At 42.2% G+C, this 20,386-nt stretch overlaps 1 protein-coding gene across 2 annotated transcripts in view; it reads left to right on the top strand.

Moving 5' to 3' along the window:
• LOC149274208 (mitochondrial glycine transporter-like) overlaps positions 1–9,753 on the top strand; it is a 63,534-nt gene extending 53,781 nt beyond the window's left edge. For both annotated transcript variants that reach the window (XM_089505707.1, XM_089505708.1), the window contains exon 6: positions 9,631–9,753. In XM_089505707.1, coding sequence (XP_089361833.1) covers positions 9,631–9,753 — 123 coding nt within the window. The remainder of the gene's footprint in view (positions 1–9,630) is intronic.
• The last annotated feature ends 10,633 nt before the right edge of the window (positions 9,754–20,386 follow it).

The raw sequence follows: 20,386 nt of genomic DNA, 5'->3' as shown, positions 1-20,386 counted from the left end.
TCGAGAGTAACACTATCAGCATCTTTCAAGATCTCTCCCCTATCACGCTACAAAATCGGAGGCACCTACGTTCACTGACCGTGGTGTTCCGGGAGGCTTCAATTCCCTATCAATGGGGGTTTCCATTCTCTAATAGCAAGGAAGGGCACGCAGACGGTGGTTCTCCGCCAACCGTCAGACTTACCTACCTTCTTGAAGACCCTGGCACTCCCTCCGCTGAAGATACCGGATTGGACATCACCGCAGCTGAATTATTCTAGACGAGTGGAACCGGCGACCCCATGATCATCGCTGCCCCAACGATGTCCTCGCCAGCAACGGGCTGAGAGGAACACTGATGCAGAGGATTGACGGCGGTGTTGGCAGTTTGGAAGAACTCATCGAATCCTTCTCTTCCCGTATGGTGTAGAGAGACTATACCTCTGGACACTACTCTTTTTTTTGTATCCCACTCCTTTGTGTGAGGAGTCATTACATGGGTATCGTATTCCTTTTCTTACTTTTGTATGCGACCCCCAGAGGTTCCTAACTCATAGCCTTTTTTGTCGCATTTAGTTGATCTTATGTATGCTTTTGCACCCACACTACACTTATTTTTCCATGCGATAGTCCTCACCTTGACTATGCTCTGCACTACACATATACACTTATCTTTTATTTTCATGGTTTTATTTTTTTTTACCATTTACATGATGTTACCCACGCCCCACAGAGCTTACCACTCAGGGTGCCTTAGGACCCTGGCATATGGTATTTGTCCAGTTTACTGGTCTTGGAGCTCTCTAGTCGATGCTTTGGCATCTTGCTCTTATTTTTGTAATAGGAATATGGTTTTGTTTGTTGTTTTTTTGGTTTGTTATGTTCTTAATTTTGTATGCCCGGTTTTTCTTTCTCTCCATATGCCTTGCCGTCACTTCTTCCAGGTCCTGCCAGTCATCCTCCTATGGCTCTTGGTCCAATTAAACTGATCTCCCTAAATATTAGGGGTTTAAATAAACCTGAGCAGAGATCTAAACTGTTTGCTGAACTCCAGCGTACTAAAGTTAAAATAGCATTCATTCAGGAAACACGTTTTCGGGCCGATAAAGGACCCAAACTCACTAATAAAAAATTTGTAACCTCCTTTGTATCCAGTAACCTGGAGGCAAAAACGAAAGGTGTGGCAATTCTTCTCCATACACATTTGCTTTTTCAGGCCCTGGACACGGTAATGTAAGCATGTTTTACTTAAGTGAAAGAGTGGCGGATAAGTGGAAAAGGCTTAAAACAGAAGTGGTAGAACTTAAGACAGTGATGGAATTTAAACCTGCATGGGAGAGTAGGTGCCTTTTTCTTAAAGGGTTCTTGGGTTCACATAAAATTACTTTAGCTACCATTTATTCCCCTAACTGTAACTAACCTAGCTTTATTGCGTTCGTCTTAAAAAAAATTTATGGACTTTCAGGAAGGCCTAACCATATAGGGTGGCGACTTTAACATGACTTGGAATCCCTCTCTTGACAACTCCTCTGGTTCCTCCCATATTCCATATGCCCAGATAAACTGTGTGAAGAGACTGTTACATATGGCTCAACTCATTGACGTATGGAGAACACAACACCCCAATGAAAAAGATTACACATATCATTCCTCTGTACATAACTGTTACACTTGCATTGACTCCTTTTTCATATCACATCACCATCTCCCCACATTACATTTATTCAATATTGGTCCGAGTATCCTTAGTGATCACGCCCAAATTTTCATGTCTATAAAACTTTGCTCTTTCCCTAGTAGGCCATGGATGTGGCGATTAAATGAAAACATTTTATCGGATCCAAATTTCTCCCTTGAGGTGGCGGATCTTCTGCGTCATTATTTCCAGGAAAATGTCTTGCCTGAGGTCACTCTACCAACTGTTTGGGAAGCACATAAAGCCGTGGTCAGAGGCAAAATGATACAAATTGGATCGCACCAATTCGCTGGACTTGATCAAAAAGATAACGGAGCTTGAGGGATTACACAAAAACAATAGGGATCCAGCAATTTTAGCTCAAATTAATGCACTACGGGCCCAGCTAGCTGTCATTACAAATAGGCGTCTTAAGCGTCAGTTTCTTCTTGCTAAAAAGAGTTTCTTTGAAGGTGGCGACAAACCCAGAAAACTACTGGCCAGAGCTCAGAAGGTGATGACTTTTATTTCACGAATCCGAGATGACACAGGTAAATTTCATTCCTCCACCCCATAAATTGCAGACTGTTTTCGGAAATTTTATCAGAAATTATATCATTTACCACTGGTGCAAAATAACATTTCTAACTACTCTCAAATCCTTGAAACTTATTTAAATAAATATCTCCCACGACCTCTGGGGATTGAGGACACAGACTCACTTAACTCTCCTATTACCTTGAAGGAAGTGGAAGCAGCCATCAAGTCCACGCAAAAGGGTAAAAGCCCTGGACCAGATGGCCTTACGTTAGCCTATTATAAAAAAATTCTACCTATTCTAGGCCCCTGTTTGGTGGAAGTATTTAACGCCTTGACTTCTGGCACCCTCTTAGATGCCCAATCCAATTTAGCGCATCCCAATCACCTTGACTTCACTAGACGCAGAAAAAGTGTTTGACGGGGTGGCCCGGCCCTTTCTCTTTAGAGTTCTTGAAGCGCTTGGATTGAGTCCTCATTTTCTAACCTGGACTAGAGCCTTATACCACAATCCTACGGCATTGATAAAAGTAAACGGGTCCCTCTCTAGCCAGGTCACCCTGCCGAATGGCACTAAACAGGGATGCCCCACTCTCACCACTCCTCTTTATTTTGGGTATGGAGCCTTTAGCAATGGCTATTAGTCAATCCTCTCATTACCGGCATTAAAGATTCTAGCGTTCAACACAAGTTAGCAATATATGCTGATGACATGCTATGTATTAATTCTAATCCCACCACTTCCCTCTCTCACATTCAGGAAGAACTACGGATATTTGGCCAACTTTCAAATTATAAAATAAACCTCCATAATGAATCTGAATTATTACATTGTGACCTACCACCAGAGACTGTCCTTCAGTTGTCTTGTACTTTTCCGTTCAAACGCTGCGATCACTCCATAACATACTTGGGTCTCCGAATACCTAAGGACCTTTCCCTCCTCTTCGCTCTTAATTTCCTTCCCTTGCTCTCTACGGTCTCTTCAGATCTATGTAGCTGGGATTATAAACATATTTCCTGGTTTGGTAGGGTCGCTGTATTAAAAATGAATATTCTCCCCAGGTTCCTCTACCCATTTCAAACACTGCCCATTTTCATTCCCCGCTCCTTTTTTAAAAAGTGCCATACCATTTTTAGATCTTACATCTGGTCGTCCAGAACACCCAGACTTTCACATGCATATCTCATTCGCCCTAAACTTAAAGGTGGTTTGGGTTTTCCTGACATAGAACGTTACTGGCAGGCAGCTCACCTCCGCACTTGGTGTCCCGAAACTATGGATACAGGTTGAGGAAACCCTTTCAGGTCTTCCCCTTCAGGCTCTCCCTTGGTTGCCCGAACTATATAAATGTTTGAGCATTAAGAGACACGTCACTATGGTCTCGACCCTTCGGGTCTTCCGGAAAATTGAACGAAGGGGCACTGACATCGGATCCTGGTCCACTTTACCCCATAATCCCTAACCCAAGTCAAACACTTTGTATTGTCACTCCCTACAGATCCCTTCTTTAATGGGACCATTGACTAGTTTCAAAATGCTATGTACATGTGTCAAGGAACCCCCTCATTTACTCTCTGTTTTGTATACATTACTGATGTCTCGTTGACTTAACCCTGCTTTTTGAGTTTATGGGAGGGAGATCTCGCAATACCTATGGCCCCACAGGACTGGGACAAGGTCTTCTATGCAGTGCACAAGGGCTCCATCTCCAGCAGATTTCAGGAATGTCTTAGCAAGATGGTATAAAACTCCTGTAGATTTACATAGGTTTCTTCCCACGGTACCAGATGTCTGCTGGAGATGTGGAACAGGGCACCCTGTATCATATCTGGTGGTCATATTCCCTGGTAACTCCGGACTGGACAGGTTATTAAACATGTTTGTGATCTTGACTTCTTATCCTCCCCTGAGGCAGCACTTTTACACTTCAATTCTCTCCCACAAATTGTATATAAAAAATCTTTAGCAGTACATCTCCTAAGGCGGTTATTCCCAGATTCTGGTGCTCCTCCTCAGTCCCCCCTGTACAAATGTGGTTACAGAAGTTTTCATTCATTGAACACGTGGAGAATTTGGTGTGGTCCTCAAAAGGAATGGAGTTCCAACATAACAGGAGATGGTTTTGGTGGAATGACTTTATAACCTCCTCTGAGGACTTCTTGGTCCATCTCTGCGCGTATCCACCACTTCTTATTGAACTTGTCAGATGTCTATTGTTATATCTAATCTCATAGCCCTCACAGATGATGGTTTTGTAGATTATAGCTCTACGTTCTCTGCTCATTTATATGTCAAATGAGATCTTATTTAATTTCTTGTACTTGCGACAGCTTGGCATTTTCTTTTTAGTTATATTACTCTTATGGGCATTGTTCTCTGAAAATAACCTCCTAACATATTCACTCCGTATAATAATGAATGCCAAATGATCGGTTTCTTATGTGATTTCCATATGAGATTCTCTATATGGATGGTATGATGGCTTTGTACTGTGCAGGGATTCATATACTACTGCTTTGTAACACTCTCCATGTACACACCTTGAATGTAATCACACATTATATATTTTACCTCCCAAACTAGCTGGCAAACCCATGCATGGGGGGGTTTATCACTGTACTCTGGAGATGTTGCTGAACACATATTGGGGTCTTGTTTGAAAGTGATGTATACCAGGAGCTGTAAATCCATACCTGAAGTGCAGTAAAAAAAACATAAAATAAATTACTACCACAAAGTTTGACAAAGGGTGGTGGTAGAATTAGTGCATGGAAAGAGTTAAAATACCAGCATTTGAGGTGTCTCGTTTTCAAAAATATATGGTTTGATGGGGTAAATTACATTGGCCAGCTTCAAATATACCCAAAATAGCACATGGGGCAGAATGACCAGCTTTGGGAAAAAATGGTTTTAAAATAGCAAATGCTATTTGTACTTATTGCCCAATAACTAACTAACTTACTTACAAAAAGCAAAAACACATAAAACATTTCTATTAGTAGACTCTATTTAACAAGTTTTTTTCATTAGCTTTTTTGGATGAGTAAAAGATTTTTTCAGGTAAAAGTCAGAAAATGTGTTTTTGGTATCTGAAGAAAGCCCTTCTAACTTGTGTGAGTATACTAAATGAGTGAGGAGGAAATTACATTTAAACACGAGCACTGCAAAAGTGTTAAAACGGCCTCGGTCCCAAAGGGTACAAAAGGTAAAACACAGCCTGGTCCTTAAGGCAGGGCTTGACAAATTTGTTGTGAATCTAGGCGCCAGCTAAAAAAGTTAGGAGCCAGGATTTTTTTTTAAACTAACAGTTGGTCAGGAGTGATCTGATCATCATCATCACTTACTAAACTCACAGCATTTGACCTGGAAGCACCCTGGACTTTCAGGTCAGTGCTGTATTTTTTATTTTTTTTAATTGGAGCAGAACATTGGAGCAGAGCATTGACTGATATGTTAACCCCTGCAATGCCACGAATGTGTCATACACAATTGTGGAATTGAAGGGGTTAATGCTGCACTGTCGCTCTCGTGGAGCGATCAGGCAGCAGGGGAGGGTTGGGGACGGTCTCTCATGTGGAGACCAAAGAACCCTCTTCCCCTGTCCCTGAAGCTGCCTCTGGCAGCTGGGACACAATTGCTGGTCTATAGGTCGAGCCCTGTCTTAAGGGGTTAATGCCTGCTGCCAGCGAGGAGGATCCCCCGTAGCACTGCAGGGGACTTGGATCCTCCTCTCTGGCAGCCGGTGAACGCAACCTTCGCTTCTGCCCAACACTTCCACTGGGGCTTCTATGATGGAGCACCGGCGTGACAAGACCTTCCGGCAGACACCATGGAGTCTGGAGTAAGTCTGGGGATGCATTGGTAAGTCTAAAGGGGGGTATAAGGCATATCAGAGTTTTTCCTATAGGGTAGTCATATTCAGGCTTTTTCTTTTTTTCCCCCCTAAGTTAATACTGTATTGGCTCGAATATAGGCCGCACTTTTTCCCCCCACTTTAAGTCTTTAAAGTGGGGGTGCGGCCTATATTCGGGGTCTAGCGCCTGACGCCCGGGACATGCAGTCCCGGGCGCCGGGCAGGCAGCGGGTTTAGGATACAGATCCCCCGCAGCGGTGCAGGGGACCTGCATCCTACTCCCCGATACGCTTAGACAGCCTCCCCTGCCAGCCCTTCCCACGGGGGGGGGTGCCGGCACGGGAGGTTGTCTAAGCGCATCGTGCGGACCGTCCGCACGATGCGTTTTACCTCTGCCCCCCCCCCCGAGTTACCGGAGCAGACTCCCGGGTGTCTTGCGGGGGACATCTACGCCATACGCGTATACAACTTCCGGTGCCGGCACATCCGGCACCGGAAGTTGTATACGCGTATGGCGTAGATGTCCCCCGCCGGCCCCGCAAGACACCCGGGAGTCTGCTCCGGTAAGTCGGGGGGGGGGGGGGGAGGACAGTGGCAGCATATCTCGGGGGGGAGGGAGGAGGACAGTGGCAGCATATCTCGGGGGGGGGACAGTGGCAGCATTTCTCGGGGAGGGAGGACAGTGGCAGCATATCTCGGGGGAGGAGGAGGACAGTGGTAGCATATCTCGGGGGGAGGAGGACAGTGGCAGCATATCTCGGGGGGGGGGGAGGACAGTGGTAGCATATCTCGGGGAGGGGGACAGAGTGGCAGCATGTTTTTTTGTTGCTTTTTTAAAGAAAAAAACTTTTTTTCTTTAAAAAAGCACCAAACTTTTAGGGTGCGGCCTATATCCGGGGGCGGCCTATATCCGAGCCATTACGGTATTCAAATTGTGTGGGGGGTCCTCCTTTAATCAGGGTCATCTTATAATTGATCAAATAAGGTATCTATAATAAAGGTTAATTTTTAGGAATCTTTTCTGTTTTAGTGACTTGATTGGATGTTGATCTTACTAAACTATATTAAGCCCTTAAGGATGGGGGCTTTTTACTCATCTGAAACCATTTATTTAGTATGAAAAAAGTGTGGAAGATGATAAAAATACCCCCCCCCATGGTATTGCAGCTAATTTCTTAAACATATTATGTGCAGATACAGAACAAGATCTTATTTATGAGTCAACAACATATAGCCATGTCCCCCATACATAGATAGGTTAGTTTTTGGGATGTTATAGGGTCTAAACTGGAATATGCAAATTGCAGTTTTTCAGAATATACTGATCGATTTTACTTGGTCCATGTCTCATCTGAGGCAGTGTGTTGTGCTTTTATGCATCTGTTTTCACCCTTCCAAAGTTGGTGGTACAAAACTAAATGTCCTTTTCTCTGAAGTCCAATTTTAAAATGGAAAATGTATATGCTAGCATCAGTGGACTTCCAGGATGCGTATTTTCACACCTGTCAAATGGTTCTGTTATATACTACTTATGTCCTGTCTACCTATTGTACAGCGCTTCAGAATATGATGGTGCTATATAAAACAATAAATAATAATAATTAATCCTTTTCACTCCAGCATGGCTCAGAAGAATCTGTTTCCATAACTGTCAGTTGCTGCATGCATTCCAGTTCCTCTGCAGAAAGATCCATTACTTTAAGGCCCTGTCACCCGGAGTAGTTCAGAAAATTTTTATGCGGTTGCCTGAAAGCTGAGAGGGGAATTATGAAGCATTTAGGCTTTTCTGTAGCAGTCACTACAGAAAGAGTCACCTCCCCTGTGTGTCATCCTCACCAATTGTATAAATTAACTGCTTCAGCTTTGATTTGCAAGATCATTGTGTGGTACATTCTGTGTGTCATGTTGATTTACTGACTCATCATGTTGAAAGAAAGTGTTGCACTGTTCTCTAAACTAATTTTTGTTACATCTATTTGTGGGTGCTGCCATAAATGCCTAGGAAAGCGTTAAATGTTACCTGAGAATTCCTTTACCTTGATAATCATATAGCAGCACACTACTACAGTCCCTTCCCAATAAAGTACTTTTTCAATGTTTTTTTTTCTTTATAATGGCAGTCGTCTGGGTATTGGGAAAGAATTTCATAGAGATCTGGTTCATAGTGTACCGCTTACAGGAGTTGTTTTGTATTTTTATACCCTTTGTGACTGTGAAGTTACGTTTTAACTTTTCTGCTGTATTTATATTTTCATTTTTAAGACAAGAAGGGCTTTCTTTAGATATTTTTAGAGCAATAAATAACATATTGCTATTTCAAAACCATTTTTTCCAAATCTGGTCATTCTGCCCCATGTCCTTTTTGGTACATCTTTGAAGCCGGTCAAGTTCAATTTGCCCCAATCAAACCATATATGTTTGAAAAATAAACACCTTGGGGTATTTTTAAATGCTAATTCTACGACCAGCCTCTGTCAAACTTTCTGTGATTTTTCAAACACACTGTCCTTCAGGTATGAATTTACATCTCCTGGTATGTGTCACTACCAAACACCTAGATATGTGTTCTTCAACATCTTTACACTGATACCACCTATGCATACGGTTATCTGGTTGTTTGGGGGCTAATGTGGGACATGAACAATTCAGTTCAGACACCCCAGAGTATCCATGCCAGCATTTTAGGACTTGCTCATAAAAATAAACCTTTTTTGGACATATATTCTTTGAACTAGATGGCTTCTCTTATGATGTCATGACACAGACTCCCGTGTCATGAAATCACGGGAGTCTGTATTTTTACATTTTATTATAATTTAACTATTTTTACATTTCTATTTTTTTTAATACTTTTTTTTTTTTTTTAATGATTTTACTGATTACATTTGTGAGCTGGGCTCTATTGACCCGCATGGTTGGCTGCAGTGTCTGTCCACCAACAGGTACTGCAGCCAACCATGCAGGTCAATGGAGCCCAGCTCACAAGTTACCACATGATCAGTAAAATAATAAAAAGTATTAAAAAATTTAAAAATCTTTTAGTTTGAATGTGCTCCGCCATCTTGTTAGAGGCAGCTTGTAGTTGAAACCACAACTCTCCCTTTAGTAAAAATACCACATTGTTTAGTGAACAAACACCATGAAAAAACATAACATTGTTTTACAATACATAAGGACCATTCCACCCTAGTGAACAACTTAACCAAATAAAAGATATACATATATACTTCCCTTTTTAAATATGCCTTCTTGATGTAAACTTTTCCTCAAATTATCAAATGATGTGCAGCATCACATAAAACACAAATACAAATAAAACTACTAGTGGCTTCTTCAGATGCACGTGAATATGCATATGAAGAAGCCATCTATGTGCATCTGCATGTACAGATGGCAGGGAGAGAGTGATATGCAATTGACAGCACAGTACAATAGCATTACACTTCCAACTAAACCATTAATTCCTGAGGTCAATGCACATATAAATTAAAATCTATGATATGTACAAATTTTAGATAACAAAGAAGAAATAAGGTAGTGTGTGTGTGTCAGTCAAAGTCTTGATATTTATTAATTTTACAGAACCATGGGCTAGCTGGATTTTTCAGAGGGGGCTTGCCACGTGCGTTGAGACGAACCCTGATGGCTGCTATGGCTTGGACTGTGTATGAACAGATGATGAAGAAAATGGGATTGAAGTCTTGACCTGAAGAGCTGTCTAACATAGTGTATCAATAAAAGTTGTTTGGGTAAAGATTGCATCTGTTACCTTTTATGTAGATGAACATCAGGCGTTTTGAACATTGCTGAATTTATTGGTTGCTGAATATGAAATGTGTTTTCCTGTCAGCAATGAAGAAAGTAGTGTTTGACTCTAAATACAATGAGAATAGAATGATTGTGTTCATGTTTTATCTTGTCCTGTGTTAAATGGTAAATACGAACACCCATAATGCTCATTATTATATGTTGACATTGCTGAGCCATTAACATATATAACTATATGAAGACATTACAAGATATTGAGCATCAATGGCTATGAAGTAAATCTGTTACTTATCTTTCTGATACACTGCTAACTGATAGTGCTGGAAAAATTAACTTCACACTAAAGACCATTGATTAATGTGCCTTATTGTTTGGCGATGGATAATTCTTATAGTGTCACTGTTGAGATAACTAGGACATGAATAGTGTGTCACTTATTTCACACAGTGCTTGCAGTGATTTGCACAGCAACATATTAAAGATATTTCAAGCAAGTAGAAGATACATGTAGTAGAAACACTTTGATATTAGCGAGCAAAGTTGGGCTTTGTGAATTATATTTTCTAATTGTTGTCTAAATATATATACAGTATATTTATAATTTTGTAAATTCAACTTGATGAACAATGTTTTGCTGAGTGTTTTATAGAAATTGCCTCATCTCAGTGTTTAATGAAGCTTAAGTCATTAGATGTTACATGTTTTTACTTATTCCTGTTTATTTTATTCACTCCACTTGATGCATGGCGCCCTTGGAACACCCTTGGCACATAGAAGGCTCCTACAGCAGGAGTATGTACATAGACACAGACAGACTCTATTATGGCCATCAGTGATAGCCAAGCCAGCTTCCTATTTCCCAGCCATCTTTCTCCCCCAGCCATCCGGGGCTCCATCTCACCCAGCACAGCAAGTACTGTATTCAGGCAGTGCAGACAAATACATAAATTACACTATAGCAAGTGGGTGGGATTGCTACCATTGGTCCTGGGACAATTGCCCTATTTTACCCAATTGTATTCGCTAAAGAGTGAGTTTGACCCCACTTAGAAACAAGCTTGCTTGGAAATGTAGCTGCTGTGGCCTTTTCCCCAAGTGGACTCTTCATAAGTGGACAGATAAGAGTTACACTGGAGTTAAACAGGAGAGGAACGACAAACTACATACCAAGTACCACATCAGAAAGCAGGTAACCCACATAAGCGCTTGCTTGCTTCACTGCCTTCCCTACTATGAACTCATACATGTTTCCATGTCCTCTTCCCACAAATCTCACAATCGCTGCAGCTTCTACACCCCTTGACAAACCTTCTACAGGCCCCTTAACTCTATCCCATCTATCACCCCACCCTAGCTCATATGCCTTTCTGTTTTCTTCATACCCCAACACCACTAAGCACTCACAAGTAAAGGCATCCAATGCCCACAAATCACATTCCCATTTGTTTTCTGTCTGTATCCTACTCCTTCTGTGCTCAGGTGACATTGAACGTAACCCTAGCCCCACCATCCCCACCTTCTTCCGTCCCCGCACCTGCCGAACTAACACAAACTACCGTTTCATCACTAACCACCTTAGCCTTCTCGCACTCACTGAAACGTGGTTGACACCCTCGGACACTACCTCTCCTGCTGCTCTCATTTACGGTGGCCTTCACTTCAGTCACACTCCCAGACCTGGAGACAAACAGGGAGGTGGTGTTGGTATTCTCCTCTCTCCTCGCTGCACCTTTCAATGTCTACCACCAATTCCCTTTCTCATCTTTCGAAGTACATTCTATCCACCTTTTCTCCCGATTGCTCTTCGCGTTGCAGTGATCTACCGGCCTTCTGGCCCTACCTCACATTTCTTTGATCACTTTGCTGCTTGGCTTTCCCATTTTCTTTCCTCCACCATCCCTACACTAATCCTAGGGGACTTCAATATACCTATTGATGACCCATCCTCACCTGCGCTTTCAAACTACTTTCACTCTCCTCCTCCCTCGGACTCTCACAATGGACTAACTCCCCAACGTGGCGTCATAGATGTAGTGTTCTCCCACCTTTGTTCCACATCTCAGTTCTCCAACTCTCCCATCTGTCTGATCACAGCCTGCTTACATTTAATCTCGACATACCACACATACCCTCCCTACCCAAGAAACCACCACAAACCTACCGTAACATCAGCAACCTCAACACTCCACAGCTTTCAGATACACTACGGCCACTCCTCTCAAGTATATCCTCCTCCTCCTGTCCTGACACAGCTACAGATCAGTATAACCATACGCTAGCCTCAGCCCTAGATATGATTGCCCCTGTAACTGTACGCAATAACTGTACGAGGACGTCTTGTTCACCCGAAGACTTCATTCACTACAAATTCATGCTCTGCTCCTATACATCGGCCCTCCATCTCTCTAAACAAACTTATTTCGTTAATTACCTCTTTCCCATAACCCTAAACGTCTATTCTCCACATTTAACACCCTTCTCAGACCCACAGCACCTCCCTTGCCCTCCAACTTCTCTGCCCAAGAGCTTGCCACCTACTTCAAAAACAAAATTGACATCATCAGGGATAACATTCTACCCCATAGTGTCAATCATATGGTACCTCAACCTCCCTCCTCACCTCAATCCCAGTTACACCACTCAAAGTTTCCAAGGTCCTGTTGTCTTCCCACCTCACCACCTGTCCCCTGGACCCCTCTCTAGTGTCCTTACCCCAACCCTAACCCACATCTTTAATCTCTCCTTGTCCTCTGGTGTATTCCCATCCTCATTCAAACCTTCACTTGATCACACATCCCCATCAAACTACCGCCCAGTTTCACTTCTCCCGCTAGCTTCCAAACTGCTGGAACGATTAACCTACAATCAACTAACAAACTTTCTCTCGTCAAACTCTCTACTTGACCCTTTCCGTCCACAGCATTCAACAGAGACTGCACTGACTAAGATTACTAATGACCTCCTCACAGCTAAAACGAAAGGCCAATTCTCACTGGTTGTTCTCTTGGACCTCTCAGCAGCCTTCGACACAGTCGACCACCCCCTTCTCCTACAAACCATCCATGCTCATGGCATCCGTGACATGGCTCTTTCATGGCTGAAATCCTACCTTTCTAACTGTACTTTTAGTGTCTTACTTACTGGAACTTGCTCCTCTCCCCTACCGCTATCTACTGGTGTTCCTCAAGGCTCAGTTCTTGGGCCTCAGCGATTCTCCATCTACACGTCTTCCCTCGGAAAACTTTGGTACACCCTACTCTATATTTCTGCTCCTGACCTTTCCCTCTCTCTTCTAACTCGCCTCACTGACTGCCTATCAGGAATTGCATCATGGATGGAGTCCCGTTACCTAAAGCTCAACCTCTCTAACACCGAATTTATGGTAATCCCACCATCTGCTATGTCCACTTTTCCTGACATCTCTATTACTGTTGATAACTACACTATCCAACCAACAGACCAGGTTTGCTGCCTTGGTGTCACCCTTGACTCTGCTCTCTCCTTCATCCCTCACATCCAGTGCCTCACAAAATCCTGCCGCCTCCACCTGAAAAACATCTCCAGAATCCGCCCTTTCCTCACGCACGCAAGACACCACCAAATTAATCCACTAATCCACTCCATTGTGATATCCCGCCTGGATTATTGCAACTGCCTACTAACCGGTCTCCCCTCTCCCGCCTTTCACCGCTTCAATCCATCCTTAGCACTGCAGCTAGATTAATTTTTCTTCCTCATCTGCTGCTCCACTATGCCAATCACATCATTGGCTCCCCATACCCTTTAGAATCAAATTTAAACTTCTAACCCTGACATATAGAACCCTCAACAACTCTGCACCCCCTTACATCTCTATCCTCCTATCCAAATACACCCCTACCTGCCCTCTTCGCTCTTCTCACGACCTGCGGCTTTCTTCTACTGTTGTTACCTCTTCCCGCTCCCGTATTCAGGATTTCACCCGCGCCGCTACCCTCCTATGGAATTCCCTCCCCCGTTCCATCAGACTTTCTGCCTCGTATGTGACTTTCAAAACTTCTCTGGAAAATCACTTGTTCAGGGAAGCCTACAACATTCCTTTACAGTGCTCCCAATCATCATCCTAATCAAAGCCATCTGAACAAACAGCTTCAACACATTATCGCAACCAGATCAATTTATCCCCATCCAAGCAGTCTTCTCCTAGATTGTAAGCTCGCAAGAACAGTGCCCTCCTTTACACCAGTTTGTTAATGTATGTGTTATCGTATGCGCTTATAAATTGTTCTAATGAATGTAACAGCGCTGCAGAATTGGCCGGCGCTTTCAAAATAAATGTAATGTAATGTGAATGTAATGTTTGCTGGAAAGTTAAAAATGTAAACTACTTGATATCATTACAGATTTATGAAGGGCTCACTAGTGACCTTCTCTTACAAGGGTTGAGCTGGCCCTGCATAAAGCCATGGCTTGATAAAGACCTCAAGGGGTCGAAACATTGCCACTGTTTGTGTGTGGACATTAAAACACCTCACAATTTGAAGTGCTGAGCCTTTGTTTATTTGTAATAGTGAGAAGACACAAATATCACAATAACACATGGAAGACATGATTTTTTGTGGCCTTAAAACTTTCTGACTACCATGATCAGATACGGATGCCTTTATAAGACGAATTACATAATTTAAAATAGAAATGTTAAAAGGATTTTTGGATATTAAATGCAAACATAACTTTCTATAAATATATATACACATATATACACACACACTCACTGGCCACTTTATTAGGTACACCTTGCTAGTCCCGGGTTGGACCCACTTTTGCCTTCAGAACTGCCTTCATTTTTCGTGGCATACTTTTTACTAGATGCTGGAAACGTTCCTCAGATATTTTGGTCCATATGGACATGATGGCATCACGCAGTTGCTGCAGATTTGTCGGCTGCACATCCATGATGCGAATCTCCCGTTCCATCCCGAAGGTGCTCTATTGGATTGAGATCTGGTGACTGTGGAGGCCATTGAAGTACAGTGAACTCATTGTCATGCTCAAGAAACCAGTTTGAGATGCTGGTGCATTATCCTGATGGAAGTAGCCATCGGAAGATGGGTACACTGTGGTCATAAAGGCATGGACATAGTCAGCAACAATACTCATGTAGGCTGTCGCGTCTAAACTATGCTCAGTTGGTACTAAGGTACTAATAAAAGGTAGGATGGATGCGTGCTTTTATGTTGTGTACACCAAAGTCTGACCCTGCCATCTGAATGTCACACCTGGAATCGAGACTCATCAGACTAGACAACGTTCTTCCAGTCTTCCATTGTACACGAAATTGAGGCTACAATTTGCACAGGCAATTTGTAGCCTCAGTTTCATGTTCTTAGATGTCAGGAGTGGCATCTTGTGCGGTCTTCTGCTGCTCTAGGCCATTTGCTTCAAGGTTCGACGTGTTGCGCGTTCAGAGATGGTATTCTGCATACCTTGGTTGTAACAAGTGGTTATTTGCGTTACTGTTGCATTTCTGTCATGTCGAACCAGTCTGCCCATTATCCTCTGACATCAACAAGGCATTTTCATCCACACAACTGTCGCTCACTGTATATTTTCTCTTTTTCGGACCATTCTCTATAAATCCTAGAGATGGTTGTGTGTGAAAATCCAACAGTTTCTGAAATGCTCAGACCAGCCTGTCTGGCTCCAACAACCATCAACAAATCCCCTTTCTTCCCCATTCTGATGCTTGGTTTGAACTTCAGCAAGCTATCTTAACCACGTCTACATCCCCAAATGCATTGAGTAACAAGCAATTGAACAGGTGTACCTAATAAAGTGGTCAGGTGTACCTAATATATAATTATCTTCTGCACTTAATTAAATCCATTTACATATTTTAATGTTTCCAACAAATCTACCCCTCTCTTCTTTTTTATCAAAGCTATACATATTGTCCCCCCGGCATTGAGGTTGTGGCCCTATAAGGTTTATTACTGAATACAGTAACACAGAAGAAATGCATTCATTTATGAACTCTTAATGCCTTTGTGCATTTGTCAGTAATTACACTCAATTTAGCAGTGAAAACCTGCTCTGGTTACATCAGAACAGAGACATCATTAGGAACAGACTGAAAAAAAATTAAATGTTTTGGCTGATTGCTGTAAACATGTGGTTGCACACTATGCTCTTAGATCACACATAGCATGCTAAAACACACTAAAGCACTGGATTCGCCACAGGAGCACTGATAAAGGTAAGAGGGAGGCTCAATAGCAATTGCTAGGCTGGGCTTAGCAGAATAAATTGTTTTACTGCACTGATCCTTGAAACGAGGAGTGTTATTTCCCTTTAATTGAAGACCTCTTAATTTTTTTGATGTTCTTAAATAACTTAATAAAACTATATTAAACATGTCATTCATAGCAGGCAAAGTGGGCTTTCACAGTTAAGTATGACATACTGTACGCACTAGCACTTTTCACCCTCCCTAGCCCCATTAGTGGGTTTGAGCCACTTCAAACACTGCACTCTCTTCTTTTTTCTCATGAAAAAAGCTGCATGACCTCTCCTTTTTTGTGTTTTCTTTACTTTTCTAGTCAACCCAGTGTGCAGAATTCATTCAGGCAGCACAGGATCAATGTCAGGAGACAACAGCCGAGTTCTGGTACACAAGATAGGGCTGCAACTAACGATTATTTTAATAATTGATTAGTTGGCCGATTATTTTTTCGATTAATCAAATAAAAAAAAATGCACATTTTTTTTATTTAAAATAATGTAATAAAAAAACTTACAATTTACACTTTCATCTCTTTATCACAATGGCATTTCTCTATTCACTGTCTTATTTTACTGACATAATAAAAGCTACAAGGACCCAAACAGTGTTTCTCAAACTAGGTTTTAATACAAAGTTATTAGTAAATATTAATTCATATGTTAACTATTTTTCATATTCAATAAAAACTATGAGAAAAAAGCCTTGTTTATATTTTCTTTTATTTACCAAACTGCCCCCAGTTATGCACATCTGACCCCCAGCTTGCCCCCAGATATGCCTTATGCCAGAGATTCCACTGTGCCCCCTGATATGCCACTGTGCCCCCGATATGCCTTATACCCCCAGATATGTCTTATGCCCCCCTGATATGCCTAATATCGATATGCCCTATACCCCCTATATGCCACTGTACCCCCTGATATGCCTTATAACTTCCAATATGCCACTCGCCCCCATTTATGCCTTATACCTCCCTATATGCCACTGTGCACCCTGATATGCCACTCCGCCCCCCCATAAATGCCCTGCACCACCATGAAATTAATTATACTCCCTGATTCACCACTGCCTCCCCCAGATATGCCACTCTGAAATTCATTATACTCCCATACACCACTCTGCCTCCTCCCCCCTCCCATACACCGTTCTGCCTCTCTCCCGACTCCCTGGTGTTTTGTGAACCTCCATTGCTGACAGGCACTTTCACTGCAGCTTCATAGAAGCCCCAGCAGAAGTGAAGAGGAGTAACGGAGGCTTTCTAAGGATTTTATAAGGAGAGGAGTTTTTCAGAGCATTTGCTCTGAAAAAAAACTCTTTTTATAATGGATAAAAATCGATTCAACTAATTGATAATGAAAATCGTTGTCAACGATTTTCATTATCGATTATTATCGATTAGTTGTTGCAGCCCTAACACAAGATGTCAAGCAAATAGAGACAAAGCAACAATAACCCTGAGAACAGTACTAGTGACTTGTTGAACTAGGGCACTGGAACACTGGGCAAGGATGTTTAAATAGAGCCAATGGTGGGAGAACAGGGAGCGGACCAATCGAAAGTAAGATGACGTGGCAACACTAAACAAGTTCTGCCTGTATTACCTCTGCAATTGACGCGGAAGCGCCATACAGGCAGAAGAGGTACTATTCGAGCGCCGTGAGCGTGTAGCGGCGGTTCGTTTACCCCATCGCCGCTGACACACTGTGGCGGCTCGAGCATAGCTGTCACTGGCCGGTGGGCGTGACCTCTCAGTGCGCACGCCCCTCCGTGTACGTGCCGAGCGCAGGACAGTACACTAAGAGGACGTGTGAGCAGGACCCCAGCGGGAACGGTAGGTGTAACATCAGGCGATGCTTTCATGGAATATATGGTTTGTGGGGTTATGTTGGAGTTTACGGGTAGTTTTACCCTCAAAAGCATGAGGTCCTGATTTAACTGCAAAAACAAAAAGGAGACCACTCTAGTCTGAAGGCTCACTTGATTGAGGTCCTATTGTGACAGTGTATTGCTGACATACTACATACATATGGTATCTATGTGTATCTAATGGAAGTTCATTTTTTGTGTCTTTCTTGTACCATATCTTTTTTCAAAAATGTGCCTGACATGCAAAATGCTGTTTCAAGTTATCCCCTAAAATCACAAGGAGAGGATTTTTGTTTCACTTGTGAGCATTTGTGATTTTGGGGTCTCTCATGGACATGTAATACCAACTTAGCACACATAATTTGATATACCATATAACATGGTATGTTGTTTCTTTTTGCATACTTTCTTGTTCCCGGTAGGTCAGGATGTAGCATCCAGCCTTAATACTTGTATGTCCTTAAAACCTGTGTCAAGAAGCCCATTAGGACGTACAGGTACGTCCTGACTTTGTTACATTGACAGGCAGCCTTGACTCTTCCCTGTCAGCAATAGCCAGAGAGGGACTGAGCACCAATACACAGTCATTCAAAGAATGCCTGATCACGCAATTGGGCATTCCCTTTCAGTAAGTCTCACTGCTGACCCCTACCAGAAGTTCACAGGACAGGAGAGGTTCAGTGCGGTCTTTGGAGACCCTGCTGGGCTCTCCTGCTGGCTGTTCCCAATTATTGCAATCGGCAATGCAGGACTATAGAGCTCTTATTGCTGATCACATTGTGACCAGCACAAACGGATCAGGGGGAGGAATCCTTTTTTTCCCCTTCCAAAAAAATGAAAACATTTTTTAAAAATTAAGGGTATTAAATGTATTTGAGATCCCCAAAGGGTTCTTGAGCCATACTGCACTGTGAAAACAGTGGAAAATTCAGCTGTGGTGCTTACAGTATTGAAGAAAATGTAAGCACTTTTTATCTATTAATAATAATTATATGTTGTGTATTTCTATGATTTCAAAAGAAAATGATGTATAATTTGAGTGGTTTCATCAAATCTGGAAAAGGGGAATCATGGTTTAACAAGCCTATGGTAAAAATGAAAAATAAATATTTTGGTCGTGAATCCCCCAGGCCTAAGGGAGCTAATTTGGCTAACATTTGAGAAATAAATCCTATATCCCAATGCTATTTTTGTTGCATAAGAAAAAATAAAAAAAACATGCTAAAACACATATATTTCAAAGTTGCTTGTGACTCACTGTTACTAAAAAGGTAAACTTTTGTTTGCGTTATTGCCCTTAATGGGCATTTTCGGGAAATAAAATATTTTTGTTTATTTTCACATTTGATACCAGTTTTACTATGGAATTTATCATATGTATCTTTAAAAAAAACTCATAAGTCAATTATGTTCGTATCAATTTTCAGTATATGTTTACAAAAGTATACTTAATGCTACATATATTTAATACAATTATACTCAGAAAGTTGTAGTGGATTTTTTTTTAAACCCACCTCATGCTTTTTTTATATGTATGAAACTGTCATATTTTGGAATTTTTTTTGTACTTTATTTCATTTGCAAATACCCACAATCAACTTTCCGAGTTTAAACTCACCTCAGAAAAGAGCCTTTATGTATACATGAGAAAATGGATATTTGTTTTGTCCAGGAAACTCATTGGAACTTTAAAGGAGCCTCTTACTGGAGATACCGAAAGTATCCTCTAGTTTACGCTTCTAGCTTAAAAGGGGATTGCTAATATTATTTCTAGAGCTTTAATAATTCAATATATACACCACTAAACAGATGCCAATAGTAGGTTTAAAAATTTGATTTGTAAAATGAATGAAGGTGTCAGGAACCAATTTTTCGCTGCCTGAACCATGGCTTTCTTAATACCTGTGGTGTTTACATCTGCAACCACTAGTGGCCACCCTCCACCCTCTGGAGCACTCAGAACTCAGGTGTGCCTTGTTACCTGGGTTGAGCCCTAGTCTACATCCAGCTGGGCCTTGTTACCTGGATTACCCTGCCTTTATGAACCTGCCCTGCCCTTCAGTCAGGGCCTTTGTATTGTAGTCTATGGACTTTCCTGCTGTGGCTCTGCACCTGTACTGTTTCTGGTTCCCTCCTATTGTGTCCTTCCAAGTGGACTCCCTCCTATTGTGTCCTTCCAAGTGGACTCCCTCCTATTGTGTCCTTCCAAGTGGACTCCCTGCTATTGTGTCCTTCCAAGTGGGCTGTGTGCCTTTTGTACCCCTCCAAGCGGGCTGTGTGCCTTTTGTACCCCTCCAAGCGGGCTGTGTGCTTTTCGTACCCTTCCAAGCGGGCTGTGTGCCTTTCGTGCCCTTCCAAGCGGGCTCTCTGTCTGTCGTGCCCTTCCAAGCGGGCTCCCTGCCAAAAGACTTATTACCTGTATTTTATTTTGCCATACATCCG

Source organism: Sceloporus occidentalis, unplaced genomic scaffold (assembly GCF_023333645.1).
Source record: "Sceloporus occidentalis isolate IW3139 unplaced genomic scaffold, rSceOcc1.0.p SCAF_343, whole genome shotgun sequence".
Taxonomy (NCBI): Eukaryota; Metazoa; Chordata; class Lepidosauria; order Squamata; family Phrynosomatidae; genus Sceloporus; species Sceloporus occidentalis.
This window is presented reverse-complemented; position numbering and strand designations above follow the sequence as displayed.